The 17,212-nt window shown below is 39.1% G+C and overlaps 3 protein-coding genes across 3 annotated transcripts; 2 read left to right on the top strand and 1 right to left on the bottom strand.

The window, feature by feature from the left end:
• Positions 1 to 780: 780 nt before the first annotated feature.
• LOC145910785 (protein DD3-3-like) lies at positions 781 to 10,058 on the top strand. The gene is made up of 16 exons (XM_082997989.1): positions 781 to 891; positions 1,273 to 1,413; positions 1,645 to 1,879; positions 2,072 to 2,185; positions 3,851 to 3,961; positions 4,230 to 4,319; positions 5,099 to 5,268; positions 5,852 to 5,955; positions 6,109 to 6,244; positions 6,407 to 6,506; positions 6,807 to 6,971; positions 7,760 to 7,898; positions 8,217 to 8,436; positions 8,860 to 9,013; positions 9,299 to 9,518; positions 9,852 to 10,058. Exons 1-16 carry the CDS (start codon positions 815 to 817, stop codon positions 9,953 to 9,955), a joined length of 2,280 nt encoding a protein of 759 aa, XP_082854115.1. The 5' UTR covers positions 781 to 814; the 3' UTR covers positions 9,956 to 10,058.
• A 175-nt stretch (positions 10,059 to 10,233) lies between these two features.
• On the bottom strand, positions 10,234 to 13,037 carry LOC145910787 (uncharacterized). The gene is made up of 2 exons (XM_082997990.1): positions 11,377 to 13,037; positions 10,234 to 11,062 (listed from the first exon to the last, which is right to left on the bottom strand). The coding sequence occupies exons 1-2, from the start codon at positions 11,467 to 11,469 to the stop codon at positions 10,802 to 10,804; spliced, it is 354 nt and encodes a 117-aa protein (XP_082854116.1). The 5' UTR covers positions 11,470 to 13,037; the 3' UTR covers positions 10,234 to 10,801.
• Positions 13,038 to 13,989: 952 nt separating this feature from the next.
• LOC145911073 (HAUS augmin-like complex subunit 4) lies at positions 13,990 to 17,165 on the top strand. The gene is made up of 9 exons (XM_082998318.1): positions 13,990 to 14,123; positions 14,384 to 14,515; positions 14,610 to 14,738; positions 14,804 to 14,906; positions 15,060 to 15,199; positions 15,305 to 15,435; positions 15,694 to 15,762; positions 16,187 to 16,379; positions 16,772 to 17,165. Exons 1-8 carry the CDS (start codon positions 14,022 to 14,024, stop codon positions 16,374 to 16,376), a joined length of 996 nt encoding a protein of 331 aa, XP_082854444.1. The 5' UTR covers positions 13,990 to 14,021; the 3' UTR covers positions 16,377 to 16,379; positions 16,772 to 17,165.
• The last annotated feature ends 47 nt before the right edge of the window (positions 17,166 to 17,212 follow it).

The following is a 17,212-nucleotide window of genomic DNA, read 5'->3' as shown; positions in this document are numbered from 1 at the left end:
CACTAAGCCTACACCTCCCTGTTTAAACTAGCTGTAAGTGTTTGAACTCACTTGGTGCGAAAGATATTTGTTTTATATTATCTGGGCTGGAAAGTAATAAAGCAAACATTTGTGTAAAACCGGTTTGGATAACGCGGGGCTTGGGCCTTGGCGCCACTAACAACCGCGCTTCTTGACTGAACACTACATTATTAATGACTGGCGCATTGTTGTGACGTACTAGCTTAAGTTGCAGCATTTCCGGTATCACAAAGTGTCAAACAGGTCTACTAGGGCAACACACTCTCAAAATCATTCTACTTCCACCTGCAGTTGCGTCACTATGCTGCACTGGTAAGAAATATAATCGTATATTAGCCTGCGCAGTCGAAATAGCCCTGATGACTAGCTCCACAACCTCGTTGCCTGAAGCAAAAGCAGAACTGACGTGAAAATCAGTCCAACAACGCAGCGCGCGCGTCTGTTCAACCGTCCTATTGTTGGCTACAATTTGTGTTCACATGACTGGTGACGCAGGCCGTTTGTTAGCATCGTGTGTCACTCTCTTGTTCTGACTGGACTGCTCTTGGAATATCCAGAACCTTATAGTTTGTACTGCAGGTCTTGCGCAGGCGTGTGTAGATATTAACAAGGCTTAAGTACGCACAGGTGACATCAGACTACTGTACAGCAGTTAGTAACTCTCTGGCCAGCCTGCTTTTAGTAGTCCCCAGGTACATGTACTTAAGACTGTGTGATAGTGTACTTTATTTACCTTGACTAGTAATTTTAATCATATAACAGTTTGTAGGTAAATTTGGGCAGTAGGTGAAATATGAAGAAGTTTACGTTTCTGTTCAGTGTATTTCTGTTAAAATGTGCATTTGCTGATATCTATTTCCACAATCCGAGGTAAGTGCAGCACTATATAACCTACGCTAGAACAGAACATAGTGGTTCCTATCTCTCAACGTACAAGGGTTATCACGTTCCCGTATCGTACAAAGGCGCAACGTTTCCTGGTTGTACACTGTTCACGTTTTAAATTTACCCGTTTCTTACACAGCAACCAGAGGAACAAAAACGTGTTCGTGTTATTAATGATTAAAAGTAATGGTTGTTTCACGAACTTGTAATATTAATGTTGATGCAACATTTATTTCCTATGTATGATGCACATAGATATGAATTACATATAATTCGCATATACTCGAATCATATTTATTCAAGATGATAACCCTATAAAAGTAGAAATGTACTATTTCCTTTTACAACTATGACGTCACTATGCAGGGGTAGCAACAATCGACACAATGAGAATGGTCGAAATCGAAACAATGCAAAGCGAATGTTTGACTCGCAGAACAATAACAGGGGTGGTTACAATGTAGGAAGCCTCTACTACTACGTCGGATCCACTTTACAAGTTGAATGGTGGGTTTCTCTTTGTTCGTGTTTAAATAATCTTTTGCGAAGTTTAGACCATGTTTTACGGGAATATGTTTTGGCTATACTACTATCGAAACTACATATGATTGGGAGAGTTATTTTCTCGATGGAGATTCTGCCCGAACGCAAATGTTGCAAACATTTCGTTAATGATATTCACCAATAATTGATTTTAAGACTTATTTGGCGAGTTAACTATTCCCACGCATCTTTCAGGACCAACCAACATTCTTGCTACAACGAAAACAACCATTGTGACGTCGTACTCCAGTACATGTGCGGGGACCAGGTTAGAGACGGAACCACAACTTCGACCATTCCTTCCAACCCTGCACAATGTGAAGATCTGGACTGCAACGAAGACAGGCGCTATGGCATGAATGAGAACTTTCAACATTACCATAACTGCCGACTGAGACAACGCAATAAAGGCCTTTATGTTGCCGACCGGGTAGGTTCAATATGAATTGGTATATTTAAAGCAACTCGGTGCCCTAATATCTTGAAATATTGCTCGACAATTAAAGCTAACAAATGTTATTAAGGCGACAAGAAAATCATGAGTTGTTCAATTCTATAATAAACCGGCAATCCCATTGATAGAGATTGTGAAATGTGCCGACATTTGGGTGTGTTTTTTCAGGTCCCTCGGGAATACGCGACCAGCACCCGACAGAACCAGAATGCTAACAGATATGGTTACGAATGTGCCGAAGAGAGAGATTACTACCCTAACTGGCATCCCAGCCCATGGAAGGTAAACCAGTCGCCATTCCCGTATATGTTAGAATTGGGAAAAAAGCGTTAGAGAACTTGTCAAAAAAATTGTACATTTATTTTTTGAAACTTGCCACAAATTGATTTGTTTCTTGAAATACATCATAACCAAATTTAACATCATGTATATTGACACAATTCACAACTTTGCGGCTAAAAATTTACAATGAGTATAACAGCATGTAAATACAAAATTGTAGTTAATTTGTTGCTGGTAATACCCTGGAAAATGTGGAGTCGTTTAAATCCATTTCGTTGCGAAAGACGACAAGTATTTAATCCTTATTGTAGCTCAGGGGTTTTCCATTTAAACGAGGAAACAAAGTCAATCAACGTGAAATGCAAAACTCGCATTAACTCATCGTATGTTCTGTAATGCTTGCTGGACATTGTTTACGTCACAATGCGTGATCAGGAAGTCGTCCAAAAAATATCCAAGACGACTTGCTGTAAATTTAATGGAATAATTAGGCATGTGATTCTACCATCACAAATCGACTTTACACCACACAACTGCAAGACTGTGTTTAAGCGGACTGGAAGGAATTGTTTTGTCTGTAAGACCATTTTTGCTAACCGGCCTAAATTCTCAAACGTTGCTGAAAAATAAGGTGTATTTACCTTTCACCGATTAAAGCAACACCACACGATATTAAAGTTGACAAAATATCGCCCATTAACGTCATTTCCTCCACCGCGCGCCTCTCATAGGTGTTCGTTCTAAAAGCGAACATCCCACATTATTACGTCACAAAGCAAATTAAATCCTTGATTCATAGCATAGCGTGTGACACAGTAATTCGTGCGTGCAGTGTCATGCAATGGACGCGTATGGCACTATCAGGACTATTAAACCTGCTATCATACAGTTGAACACCCATTGTTGCGCAATAAATATGCCTTTGTTGCGTCGTACTTTTCACAACATCGTGCAACTCAATGTCACAAAAATACATTCACAACGCGTCCACGCCTTTAACATTGGGACTTGGTTGTTGCAGCACTAATGTATAAAGAGCTACAGTTGTAATAGAATGGTTTCTAATCCCAGGCGCTTTACACATGTTGCGACCCAGTATTACACGTCCTGTACAGCCAAAAGTGCAATTTAAGGTTTGAAAATGGCGCAATTTGCGGTGTATAACCATGTACAAAGGCAACAGGAATTGTTCAATCCGAAAATAACCTTTTTGCAAAAGGAGGCACGAATCTCTTAAGTGACGGTTTGTTTCCTATTAATATGGTAACTGCCATGTCGCACCTGATATTTCCACAACACTATCAGTGCTTCCGTTGTCACGAGATGTTAAGTGCTTCCGTTGTCACGAGATGTTCTGCAAATCTGAGTACCAAGAAATTATTGCTTTGCTGGTTCTATTTCTGTTCATTTGTACTCGTTGTCAGTTACGCCTAAATTTTCCCACCTTTCACTTCCATGCATCGTCATATGACGTAAAACAGTCTTGCCCGCGCTAAAGAACCAGGCTAAGTACCATGCTGGACTGATGAAACCTGGTATATGTCAAAACAGCCGCCCTGTTTGCAGCTCACAAGTAATATATTTGAAGTTGATCCGAAAGAAATCCGGTTTAAAAAAGATTTTTTTCCACATTGTGCAACTCACGTTTACATTACTGTATTCCAGGACATTGCCGTTTTAACCAACGACGTTTCGAGATGTTCAATGTATGTGGCCGAGAGTCAGAATGTGAAAGATCGTTTCTACTGCAAAGTTGATCCCAACTTTCTGTTCCAGGTGAACTAAATAGTTTTATCCCCAACAAAGTAAAGTTTTCGCTGGAGATGCGGATTTGTAGATTTAGGAGCAACAATTGAAATGCTTGCCTTCTAAATTTTTAATGAGTCTCCGAAAAGATAGAAATGTGTTAGGTGAAAAGTTGTGTGCATTTGGTGAAGTTGACGTAACAATAACTGTTCTTGATATGTGTGATAATTACAAAAGTTTGCCAGTTGAGTTTGCGGATGTATACAGGTAGTTTTAATGCGTAAATTCCTAATTTCAGTATTCGAACAAAAACCCACCAAACAACAATTACATTCCCATCACTGAGGAAGAATGCAAAACGTTCGTCTACGAAAACAATGGAAAAGAGGTGAATTATACCCTAAATTTTCTAAATACTGTATTAGCCCAAGACAAAATATTGTTTGGTAGTTTGAAAAACACTCGTCTAAACTTTTGGAAACATCATTTCACCTAGGTTTGAGGAGAATTACAGGCTTAATATCCTGTTTATAGTTAAGCTACGCGATGAACAGAGGTTACCTATGCCCAGTGTGTATCTAGGTCGTATCTGTTTACATAAGGAAGCGACGTTTTTGTAACCATTTACTGCTGCTTTTTTGTTATGTGTCGTGTGGGCGTAGGTCACTCCGCACCTGTCAATGTTTAACCCAATGCAACCAGTTTAAATGTGATTCATGTTGCCATGATCGTGTAAGCAAGCTGTTCCAAGTATTTGCTATCCATCTTGTCTTATTGCTGATATTTGGTGAGGTTGGTGATTCGTCCTGTGGACGCACATCCGTTCTCGATCGCATCCAAATATGGAAACACGGAAAACTTTTCAGCATTACGTCACTTGGCACGACCTGTCAATCACACACGTGTTTAAGCCGATCCTAATTTTCCATTTGTTTCCTTTTTCAGATATGTTAATTTGCCTAAAAAAAGTATACCAACAACTTGATTCTTTTTACTGCAATTGTGATATCAGCACACTACCAACATTTTTCACAAGACTTTGCTTTGTTGTATGAGGTTTATATTTGTGTCAGCAATTGAGACAAGTAGTTAATTTACCAAATAATTACCTTGAACTGTGCCAAAAAACCTGGGTTATTGTTATAAATAAATACTTGCTTATAACAGGCCCTGGGTGAATGGACGAGATATCCCTCTCACGGGATTGCCGCCCCCAAGTGCGTCGAGTCTCAGTACTCACGTGACAATCACCTTGGCAACGGTGTGGGAGGACAGACTCTGAGCTACAACTGGACCATCCCCGACTCTGCTCACGAGCATTGCGTTCTGAGAATTCGGTAAATTGAGCAAAACGTTTCTTAATATTCGGCAGCTATGGGAAAGCAGAACCGGTAATAACCTTCGAAAATTGTCATAAGGTGTAACCAGGGTTAAAAATTTACACGTCCCTTGCGAAGGTTTCCCCCCTAAATTTAGTACCAAAATTGCATACAACGAAACTAGGACGGCTGATTAACCATTGTGGTCTTTCTTTTTTGGGAAGCAATTTTTGGAGTGTAGTAGTTTCGCAACAATAGAAGTATTTTGGCGTAAATGTGTAAAATCAGCGAAGCGAAATAATGGGATGCTGCTTTCACGCGAGCCTGGATTCTGCCTCATATTCCAGATATATTCAACACGCAACTGCATTTAATTTTACTCATGCGTCATTTAGATTCGCATCATAATTCTTCCGAAAAAAAATTTCTTTAAACATAATCTGGATGCGGAATGACTATTCTATACAGAAATGACGTAACGCTTTTCCAGCATGTTGATTCGTGCTTTCGAACGTTGCCTTTCGCCTTGAATGTAAACTTCAGAAAAACTTGTTTATTTTGTTGGTTCATCTTATTTTTTATTGTGTGAAATTTTCTCAAGATACAACATAACGACTGGGGATTACGACAGAGACAACACTACGTCCGCCCACAACAACAGACGAGCAAATCAAGGACCTGGACCTGATCTGTGGAGTAGATATGGTAAGAATAAACGTTGAGCAACTTTTTCAAAACACGACGGAAATGTTTAAACCATATATCTGAAAACCTTTTTCTTTTGTAAATTAAGCTTATTTGTGTTGTTAATATTTGACTTGAAGTCTTCCAAGCTGTTCATTAATTTTTGTGTCGCAGGTCTGGGGGTCGATGCCGCCAAAAATCGTGGTTATTACCTGAAGAACGACCCACAGGTTGACATCTTCAACTTGGAGAAACTCAAACTGCAGCTGGCGATTGATACGCAGCAGTTTGGTAGAACTTTTCAAGACAGGTTCGTTTACTGCCCGCCTTATAAAAGCGCGTGAATCATAACTGAAAACACTACGTTTGTGTCTGGGTTCATTTTGTGTCAAGTTAAACACCAACAAATCCTCACAATAAAAAAACAACAACAAAATGTTGCCCGGTTTTTGACCAATCCCGTGTATTGCAGGAGCCACACCTTCGCCATCCGACCACGCCCACCTACCATCTCCAGCGATGCTCAGATCACAAACGTCAACGTACGTGGAAAACGCGGCAACATTGTGCAGGTAAATAAGTAGTTTTAAACTACGAGTCCAAACAACTGTATGAGTAACACCTGTTAAATTTCCAAGGGTTATTTACCGACTGTAATAAATTTGCGTGTGGAAAAAAAATATGTTTCTTTTAAAAAAATACGTTGCAAACCAAATAGTTGATTTAAGGAAAGCTTTTGTTCAGAACGATAAAAAACATCACAAAGCAGTGAGTTGCAAGCACTGGTGACTGGGATTTAATCTTAAACATGCGACAGCATCCATGTAATATTGATCGGGACTAAAACAAAATAACCACATTGTACATAACAGGTGTATCCCGGTGTGGAGTACGATTTCGTGCCGAACACGGCCAGAGTCAGTGTAGACAATTACGTTCATTTCCAATGGACTGGGTCTGACAACAACCCTGGTAATAACGATGGCCAAGGTAGAGCCAGCACTGATCGCTCAAACGTGGTTATGATCAAGAATGCTGTAAGTTGTGTAAATAATATCATTTTATTTTGCGTTATGTATACTAAGAAATTTAACTGAAGAAGATCAATAGGAATTATAATGACAACCAAGCTAGAAGGTTAAAGAAGCAGGTGCTCATTTAAGAACACGTGATCAAGAATGCTGCAAAAAATGTGAAGGAAATTAAGTTGAAACTCAGCACAGTTAAGTCGTTCAAGTAGAAATGCCCAGCAAACGTGCTTAGAATCTGTTTTAGTTTGGCGCACGTCACAATTCGCGTTTTCAATTGGAATGCCAGAAATATATTTTTCAACAATGCTTGACTCGTGGTTTTGTAAAGAATACACAGTTCATCTGGCCTTACCCAACACTGACGCATTGCATTGTTGAAAAAGGTAAAATGGGGGCTACAGACGCATATATTGCCTGGCGGCCGAAATGACACATTATTTTTTGGAACGGGTTATATCAGTCTCAACTCTTCCGGTCCTTTACTGCCATATTCGAACACAACGATTTTTGTGACGCAACAAAGCTCTTTGTCTCACCAGAATGCGTGGTGTGATTCATGTGAATGGCAACGTGACAAAATAGCTTTCTGCCTAGATTTGTTCTAAATTTCCGGGTTTCAAGTTTGTTCAACGTTGAGTGGACGAGTTTATACAGGGTGTGCAAAAACAACCCAAGCTACAGTAACACTATACTGTTAATCGTAACCACTTCGTATTTGAACACACTAACCGGCACGTTTCAGATTTTCTCAAATTTTTACGGTCAATAGTAACAACTGTTGATTTGAATGACAGGTGTACAGCGAGGGCGAACCTAGTGTCTACAAAACTGATACCCACGGACAACTTGGTTCCAGTTATCCGTCCCATCTCACAAACGCCTCCCTTGGTGGTCTCAGCGCTGATGACATGAAATATCTGGCTGTTCTGGGACGTAAGTAAAACCTTAAAAGTAATAAACAAACGATTCGCCTGATTTGCGACTCACAAACAATATTACATTTGTTCCACATTTTACTTTCATACCAAACGCATAAATGTGGAAATTTGAAAGTGATAAAGATTTCGCTCTCTTTTTTTGGGCGATGTCTTTCGAATCAGGCATGTCACAAAATGTCTATGACAACTCTACACCACGCACCAGGGCATCTTGATGCACAATTTGGGAATTACTGGTTTAAACTTTTGGAATCGACTGTTTCAAACGTACTTCCTGCAGGCCGCAGTTTGAAATAACGTTTTCTGATTTCAGACCAGTTTCGTGGGGAAATGGAAGAATTGAATGACGCGGGAACTTACTTTGACCTTGGGCCACGCAAGGTCACCAGTTCGGGCAATTACAACTACATGTGCACGAGGAACAACAACTTTTCAAACAGATCGCAAAAGGGAAAGTTGATGGTAACCAATGAAGTCTTAGCGCAGGAATACATTGGAGCTCTTGGCGGATCTGTTTCCGTTCCAAACAACAAGTACGAAATTCAATATTCTTGTTACTACACCTGTTTACAATGACGCTTTAGCGGCTGTCCCAGTAACCTGGAGTGTGTATAGAAACGTATGTAACTCGACGCGCTTGTCACGAGCTATGCGAGATCATATGTATCTTCTTCTGTGAAGTATTGCGTAACTTAAATTAAGCTAGTCTATACGTAATGGTAATTGCAGCCAAACCTCTGTAACTGCTGCACAAATGGGACAAATTGAAGGCAAATCAAAAATAACTTTGCATGCTTAACGTAAAGAAAAATGGTTGAAAGCCATATCATGTGGACTTATTATGTTATTAATGGCTGATGTATGTGCAGCTGCGTGGTAAAAAACAATGTACGTCATAAGCAAATTACGCTGGTCACAACTATTTCCTTGTCTAAATTGTGACGTCATTTTTGCAGCGGAGGCACAAACACTGAGGTTGTAGTGCCACCTAGTGCCTTGACACAAGGTCAGCTCATCGTATTGTCCGAGACAGACAAAAATAATTTCACTGTAGTGGTTCATGCACCTAACAATGATTACGTCAGTCCGTTTGTGAAATTGGAACCACAGGTGAGCGTTTTATGTCTTTTTGTAAATAATTCGTGAGAATTGAAATAGCAATAAATTTTGTGACCCACTAAAAGGAGAAGTTCATAAACACAAAATATCGAACAAACAAAAATATGCACTGTTATCTTTCATACTCACTTTATCAACAATGCAAAGTTAACAGATACATACAATTGTCTAAGCTTTTACAACTCTGATTTTAGCTTAAACCCCAAAAGCGAGTTGCCTTAAGCTAACTTGGACCTTGCGTGACTAAAACCGTTATTTCCTAAAAAACATTTTCAGGGCCAAATCGGTGTCGACTCCAAACCGCTCAAGATGACGATGCGTCTGAGTACCTCGGTTCCCTCATTGTACGTGTCGGAAGTTTACTGGTCCGCTGATGGGACGAACAGCTGGAATAAGATTTCGGTGGACGAGATGAAGAGCGACTCTGTGACCTTTCACACAACCGCTGGAGGACATTACGTCGCTTCCAAAGCGATTGACCCCGGCCCCATGGCTGGTAAGTTCACCAAAAACTGCTTCTGCCACCTCACGCCTGACTCATTTTGTATCCAAACAATACTGGTATGAGCGTTCCACGTTGTTGATTTGGTTCGAAACTGACTCGGAAAAGGAAAGTGTGTAAAACCGACTTATTGTAGAAACCTTTTGGGTGAAATTGTATGAGCTTGAGGCCTCCATTTAGCGGACACTGAACTATTCGGTGAGCAAAGCTTGAGAAAGCATTGTGAACCCTCTCCGCAGAATCACCTTTTCATCCATTCATGATCATTTATCAATTACGATAAAGTTGTATTTATCCTACATACTTTAATTGTTTGTTTGTTTTTAGGCCTGATTGTTGGACTTTTGGTCGGGGTTCTCCTATTGGTGGGAATCATTGTTCTTGTGATGAAGAACAGAAGCATCCTCGCAAGCTACCAAAACAAAGTCTAGCCCATTCATCACTGTCATCTTATAGCCCTTTTTTATGCACTTGATGGTTGTTATTTCTGCCGTTTTGTTTTACTTTTCTCGTCTGAGCTCGAATTTTATCCTTTTGCGCTTTCAATTTCATCGATACAGCCGCGCTGGGCGTGGGTTTTTCATTTTCAAGAATTCACAAGCACTTGGCCGCCCACCATAACAATTTCCACAGATGTGTTCATTCCCTTTTCGTATTGCATCAATAAAAGTATTTGTACAGAAAAAATGTTGTGTTGAGTCAGAATCGAACCTATTGTCCGTTTTCTTCGCGAAATAGATTTTTTTGTTAATTATGAAAGCAAAAAACTATGCGTTAATTGAAGAAAAATGTATTTTCCATTTGGCTCTGATGTGTGTCAATGGGAGTAATGTGATACGTCAGTAACATTTAAGAGTTTTTCTACACATACAAAAGCACATATGCATACAAATATAATGCAAAATCAAGAATAATAAGGCAAACATGTAGTCGGGCAATGACGATATCGCGAAAACGTGGTGTAATCAAAAGACGGAAGTTCGGCATGAAAGAAGCATTACATCATAAGTAACAAAGAAAACCTTGACGTGCTAAAACAAGTTGACCTTTGGTTGATTTATGAGGGGTACCAGTACGTTATTCTTCTTAGTAACTTCTTGGGAAAGTACAAGAATAATGTATGAATTGTGTCATTTAGTTACACTTATTCCCTCGTTATTCCTTTCTTTATGTCGGGTGAAACTTACAAATCAAACATGTGTATGTACGCCTACGTACGATACGAATGGCAGTAGAGTTTTCGATCGAGTCATTGGGTAAATATTAAGTTTTATTATCTAGTTGATAATCTCTAGGCCTCTCTTGTATTCGCCATCCTGAATCTTCACTCCTTCCTCCGTCCTGACCAAGGTCACGTTAAAGGTGGATCGGAATCGGTCACGTGACGTTTGGGTTACGGTGTAAGGCGTTACGCTCTTTTCTTGTCTGTAGCGTACTGGATGAAAACCGGTCTCCTTGGTCATGGCGCAACGGTAGTAGGACACGTCATCCAACTTATTACATCCGGGCTTGGAGGGCGCAAGAGAAAACTGCATTTCCTGTCGGTAATGAAACGAATTTGGGGTAACATGGTTGTAAATTATAATTAGAACACAGCCGGCGAAAAACAATCTTTTCCTGGTATGATATCCATTTTATCACAAAAAAGCCATTGGTTCTTTGTCTTTTTTCGTATTTTTTAGTTTTACTTGTTATAAAATATAAGGTCTACTCGGCCTTAGAACGACCAATCAACCCGGAGGTTGGCCTGTTTAACCATTTCTTACTAATGTTTTCAGTACAATAGTTCAACGTTTCCTGGAAGAATGACAAAATTTAATTAAAATAATAATGTTATTGATATTGCAAATACCTGAAGGTGCATGGTAGTTTTTGCGTTTGGCCACAATAGCAAGCTCTCCACTTGTTTATGGCATACCAGGTTGGTTTGGTCGTCACAAGTCATATTTGAAACACCCTAAATATTTTCCCTCAATTATTTGTCACACAATCGACTTGCTCTGAAACGTAAGACGGATTCATGAAATAATAATGATACAGCGGGTTTCTGCAGACAGAGTATTTTTCTGGCAGAGATGTAGATTTTAGTACCAAAGCCTACAATCATTTTGGTATAGGAACCTTTGGCATAACGAAGTAAAGCAGCAAAACACAACAAACTGATCTGCATCAAGCCTATAACCCTGTTTCCTTTGGTCTGTATCTGTTGCAGTTTCTGACCAGTAACAACCGATGTTGTTCAGTGACCTGACCGAATCACGCCGATTTATGCCTAATGCGTCAATTGCAGGCCATTCACGGCATATTTCATTATGACGTCACAATGCACAATAATCAATCAAACAATCAACTAGTTCCAATCCAATTGCGCATGGCATGCACGTTCACACTGCCAGAAGCTTTCGAATGCTATGTTTGGACATTGCTGACAATACATTGACATCATATAGCATAACTACTTGGCTGGAGAAATGTTCTTGTCGTCTGATTTGCAAGATAGTAAAATCGTCATAAACGCATTGTGTTGCCATAAACAGTAACTGTTGAATACCAACGATCTACTTGCCTTACAATACGATCTATAAAGCTTACAATAGGGTTCTCTGAATAGCTCCAATTTCGCTAGCAGCAATCTCAGCGACTGACATTCTCATAAAAGCCGTCTATCCGGTGATGCAGGTAAGATAGACCCTGCAGGTGAGATTACTGCCCATTATGGACCTTTTTGTCACGCAATTTTATTGTCAGGCGACTGCGCTAACCCACTCATGCAATAACAGGTTACAACACAGACTGTCTAAAATATTTTCGGCGTTTCCCGTTTTAGTTCGTCAGCGTAAGACAGCGTATGTAAACAAACCAAGACGTTCTCCATAAACAAATTTCAAGTAGCCTGGTACTGGGAAGAAAGGTTAAGTGCTTTTGATAAGGTTGCAATTTCAACAAAGTAGGCTGCAGACTAATTTTGTCTTCAAGCGACATTCAAATTTCATGGATTTTCAACATAGGCTACGTCCAATAACTTGATGTTCTTTGTTCAAACTTTGCAAAAACACAATACAACTTCATGAAACATGCAAGGCAACTTTATTCAACGCACAACAGTGATAGCCACTTGAATACTAGACTTGTTCCAAACTTTGATATGGTATTAATAAAACACTACTGACGACAAAACCCAAACCGCATTCAATATTAGCTTTCCGGCTAAAAGCTAACTGCTACCCTGATATACAGCTTTCCAAAGAGCTGTACGGTTGCCATCCTCCAAACCATTGTGTGCATTGTTACGTTAAACCACACAGCACACCTTTATCTCCACATAATAGGAGCAATCGCAAACAGCCGCTTCCATACAATTCAAAGGCGCGTCCAATGAAAACAAGTGTTACGGTTTGTGAGCATTTATAGCCAAAAAAGAATTTTTGTTTCCTGGTAAAATGTGTATGATTGACCCCAACTTGCATCTGTCTACCTTTCTTTTGACAATATACCTATACTTCTAAACTGGATTTGTCGGTTTTGTAAAAGCTGTATAAAACGGGCTACTGTTGGCCGTTCGTTCCGGCGCTTAAAACAAAGTATGAACCGCGCCTTTACGCTGCTGACTTTTTATAACCAAAGGTTCCTATGGAGAGAACTAAATGAGCTTTTGCGATGAGCCACACAAAGCCCACGGATATGACGAAACCCACGCAATTTGCGTGTTTGCGCCAAAAACTATGCCTGGTGGTGTTATTTTAAAATCGCGCGTGGTTAAATTTTTGTAACTCGTCCTTGCGAAACGTTCTAAAACTAACCGGAGAGAGTGGAGAAATTCCTCAAAAGAACTTCGCTCTGTTAGGTATAAATCGTTTGTGATGGCAACTAATAGTTTCTATTTTAGACATTGGGCGTTCACCCGAGCCCAACCCACGCCACTTTGACGTCATTTACACGCTTGATTAACTCCAAGGCGCGCCTCAAAGCCCGTTAGCGTGATTATCTTCACGTAAAACTGCGCACGAACGTGCTGACGTATATGTTTAGCCAGTTCAGTAGGCCGTAACGCCAGAGAATCATTTCATAAATTCCTAAAATGTTTCTTAAATGTTGCTTCGGCTACCACAGATAATTTTTTTTCATGTAGCTCATCAATCCTAACTTTTGTTTGACTTGAGGCCAAAAATGCTAAAATAAATATACATTGTAAACACACATCAAAGTTTTATTTTCGAGCAAGATGCGAACAATTTAACATGCTTTAAATACATGACAAAATATGTTTCCGAGGAGGAATAGCATGTAAAAAATGTCAAAACATCATTTGATGATTAAAAACTATGACAAACAACGTTTTAAAATTCTTTTATTTGGAAAGATTAAAATAAAATTGCGAAATCTGAGATATGCCTATCGATCATGGGATGCAAGTAAACCGGCGCCAAGTTTAATCATTTTTATTGGTTGTTATTGTTTTTGTAAACCAAAAATAAAGGAATTGCAATTGCTGTGGAAATGGCTATATTTATATCAGAAAGTGTCAAATCAAAAAATCCAAACTTCGCTCGTTTGGCAGATCGACTGCAGGTCAAATTAAATAAAACGGTTGACGTAAAGGTAATTGTTTATCTCTACATACATCACACTAATAATAGCCACAGAACTTTTTTAAAATCTCAGGTTTAGTGATTTAATGCATATTTTGTGGGATCCTTTGAATATAAAAAATAGGGTCCCAATTTAGCTTTTAGACCATGCTTCCTACAGCATTGAAGCTTCCGGTCTGTCTGAGAATGCTTTTGCCATAGAAGGCTGATGTGTAAATAATAATTGTGCACTATTTACACACACATTTGCCCTAATTCGTTTTGTTCTAGTTGGAAAAAGAGCACCAAGAAGCCAAAGTTCAGTGGATGACCTGTCAGATTTTATATTTGGCAGTTAAACATGTTTTGCTGAAGTTTGAATCAAAAGTTTTGAAGAATGAGCTTTCAACCCACGATTCCAAGGTTAATTTTCAATATGTTTAGATAATATTTATTGTATGCTTTTATGAATGACCACCACTTGCAACAGTTGTAAGCATACATAAAACTTTTGTAGTGCTGGACAGCAGTCAAAAACTTCTTCACTGTGAATGAGTGTAAGGCTTATCTTTCAAACTACAAGAGGGATTCATTACTTGGCATAGATGAAAAAACATTAAAGAATACGTTGGACGCAGATAATGTGGTAAGAGGAATTTGGTCTCTAAACTAATTGTGATGGTGCATACTATATATGTCGCCTGTTTTAAGATATATCTTGAGGAAGGAAAAAATCTGCTTCACACTGAAGTTGAAACATATCTCTCTTCTGTCTGCCTTAAACTCACAGCACTTCATGATGGAAAACCACCAGGTTTTTTTATGTTAATATTCATTGCTAGTGTTAAATATATATATATACTTTATTTATGAAATGTTTATTTTACAATTTTTTCATAATGCAATGAGTTGTGAAGGAGTAAAGGATAATGTCTTTGTCCAACAACTAACATTGCTTTGTTTTCAGAAAGTTCCAAGGTTCTAAAAAGTCGTAGTCTGTTATTGGGAGAGATTTTGGAAAGCGAACAGGAGGAAATAAAAACAAAACAGGACGAGTTAAAAGAAAGAAGAGAAAAAGAAGCGAATGCATACCTCGATTACAAGGAGGTTTGTCAAATTTTTGCAGTGTCTGGGTACAGATCAACTCTGTTCTAACAAAAAACCTGTTGCATTTTGTATGTTAAAAAATATATATTTATATTTGCCTTTCAGACACTTCAGTCATGCGGTGAACTTCTAACAACTTTTCTAGAGAAATATTGGCTTAACTTGCAACCCAAAAAAGACCAAATCTACGTTAAAAATGCTCGGGCTTGTGTGGAAAATTTTACTGCCAAACTTCGGTAAAAACTACTCGTTGTGTAAAATGTTAATTCTCAAGTAAAACTCAATACCAGTTTTTTAAACAATACACCAGTAAGGTACAAACACCACAAAGCATTTCTTTATTTAGTCTCATTGGGCATCAGTGGGTTCTGGCAATCATTATAATGTTCATAATTAAAGCAGCCAGCTTTGTACATGATTACGGCATGGCAACAAAAGCAATACCCACATCTTATGCATGCAACAATCCTCAATAAATATGTTTTATTTCGTAGATCGGAGCGATTGATTCTAAAAAGAGAAACGTACACAACAGAGAGAGTTGAAGCTCTCAACAAAATAAGGTATATAGATGACGCAGAAGTAATGCCATGCTTTCGCATAGCAAGGCAGGATCGCCCCACTGCGCAGGCCCTCTATATTTGGCGATCACAGCTCTAATATTCTGATCATAAAGTTCACAGGCTTCGCAGCCAAGGCATGATGATAGATGCATAGGATAATCCTTCCATGTGTTCTACTTGTCTGTTGTTCAAATGACCAAAGTGATACATGTTTTGCTGTAATGTAGAAGGTGTTCCCAAATAATTTTTTTGGGGGGATTGCTCAACCAAAACAGCCAATATCCAGATGTATGTATGCACCTCACAATAAATTAGCTTGACTGAGCCTACAGGTCTTCTACCACCTCCTATTGTAATCCTGTAGTTTAACAATAGTTTTATTAGCCTTTATTTCCTCTATTATACAAGTAACCTACAATTGCAGGGCTGAAATTGAGACAACCACAAAACAGCGTGAATACGAACTATCAGACATTAGCCGCCAGTTGGCGCAATATCGCCAGCTCGGATCAGAATTCGAAGCGGTCGTAGCGGAATATGGAAACGTTTGCAATCATTTGGAGAAACAAATTTGGACTCTGGCAGAAATCAAAAAGACCTCGGGACAAGAATAAACGGTAAGGTGTCAAACAAATCTATGGCTATGTTTTTTTGTATGCGATGTTTTTTAATGCTTTACCCAACTGTAAAAACATTGATTCCGCCAGCAATGTGTTGGTGGTGTATTTATTTTGGTTACAAAACTTTCGTGTAGGTATTTTTATCTGCACAAAATGCCGTGTATTGCTGATAAATTGCGCATAATATATCAATCTTTCACTTTCTGGCAGTGAAAAATGATGTACAGAACACGTTTGTTTGCCTCATAGTAAAACAATTCATTTGGTTCTTTCACAACGACAAACTACCAACTGGCAAAACGCATACCTTTACAAATTAATTACACTCTAGAAACAAAAACAATGCAAAAAGTGCATCTGATATTCCTCTGATTGTTGTGTTGGTTTAGGTTAGGCAGCGTATCCGCCGCCGTTGTTACACCTTGAGCAACAACACGCTGTAGCGCCGATGGCCAGTAGAAGCACCAAAACACCAGCTCCTACAGATATTCCCACAATCACTTGCGTCGTCCAAAATCCTGCGAATATTTTTCATCGTAATTGCAAACAATATTCTGCAACATTAAGTTGCTTTTTACATGTAGTCGCGTTTGTTTTTTCACTGTTTTTCGTAAAGCGTATCCTGTTCAAGCCCATTTTCGGGAATGTTTTGAAATGTAACATTGATCGCAGTCAACGGCATTGCTTAATAGAAGAATGGTCCATGCCTGTCTACATTGTTGATTGAAGCTAAGTGCAATATTTGTACCTATATCTAGCATCTACTACGTTGACACCGAGGACTTAGTTATGCATCGCTACCATCCACATTCCCGCTATGTTCTACATAG

This window comes from Ascidia mentula, chromosome 8 (assembly GCF_947561715.1).
Source record: "Ascidia mentula chromosome 8, kaAscMent1.1, whole genome shotgun sequence".
NCBI classification, from domain to species: Eukaryota; Metazoa; Chordata; class Ascidiacea; order Phlebobranchia; family Ascidiidae; genus Ascidia; species Ascidia mentula.
This window is presented reverse-complemented; position numbering and strand designations above follow the sequence as displayed.

Coding starts and splice junctions, on each gene's coding strand:
- LOC145910785 (XM_082997989.1), top strand. CDS start 815: ATGAAGAAGTTTACGTTTCTGTTCAGTGTATTTCTGTTAAAATGTGCA. Junction 1,414..1,644: donor TCCACTTTACAAGTTGAATG/GTGGGTTTCTCT, acceptor CGCATCTTTCAG/GACCAACCAACATTCTTGCT. Junction 4,320..5,098: donor ACGAAAACAATGGAAAAGAG/GTGAATTATACC, acceptor TGCTTATAACAG/GCCCTGGGTGAATGGACGAG.
- LOC145910787 (XM_082997990.1), bottom strand. CDS start 11,469: ATGACTTGTGACGACCAAACCAACCTGGTATGCCATAAACAAGTGGAG. Junction 11,063..11,376: donor AAACTACCATGCACCTTCAG/GTATTTGCAATA, acceptor CATTACCGACAG/GAAATGCAGTTTTCTCTTGC.
- LOC145911073 (XM_082998318.1), top strand. CDS start 14,022: ATGGCTATATTTATATCAGAAAGTGTCAAATCAAAAAATCCAAACTTC. Junction 14,739..14,803: donor CGTTGGACGCAGATAATGTG/GTAAGAGGAATT, acceptor GCCTGTTTTAAG/ATATATCTTGAGGAAGGAAA. Junction 15,763..16,186: donor GAAGCTCTCAACAAAATAAG/GTATATAGATGA, acceptor CTACAATTGCAG/GGCTGAAATTGAGACAACCA.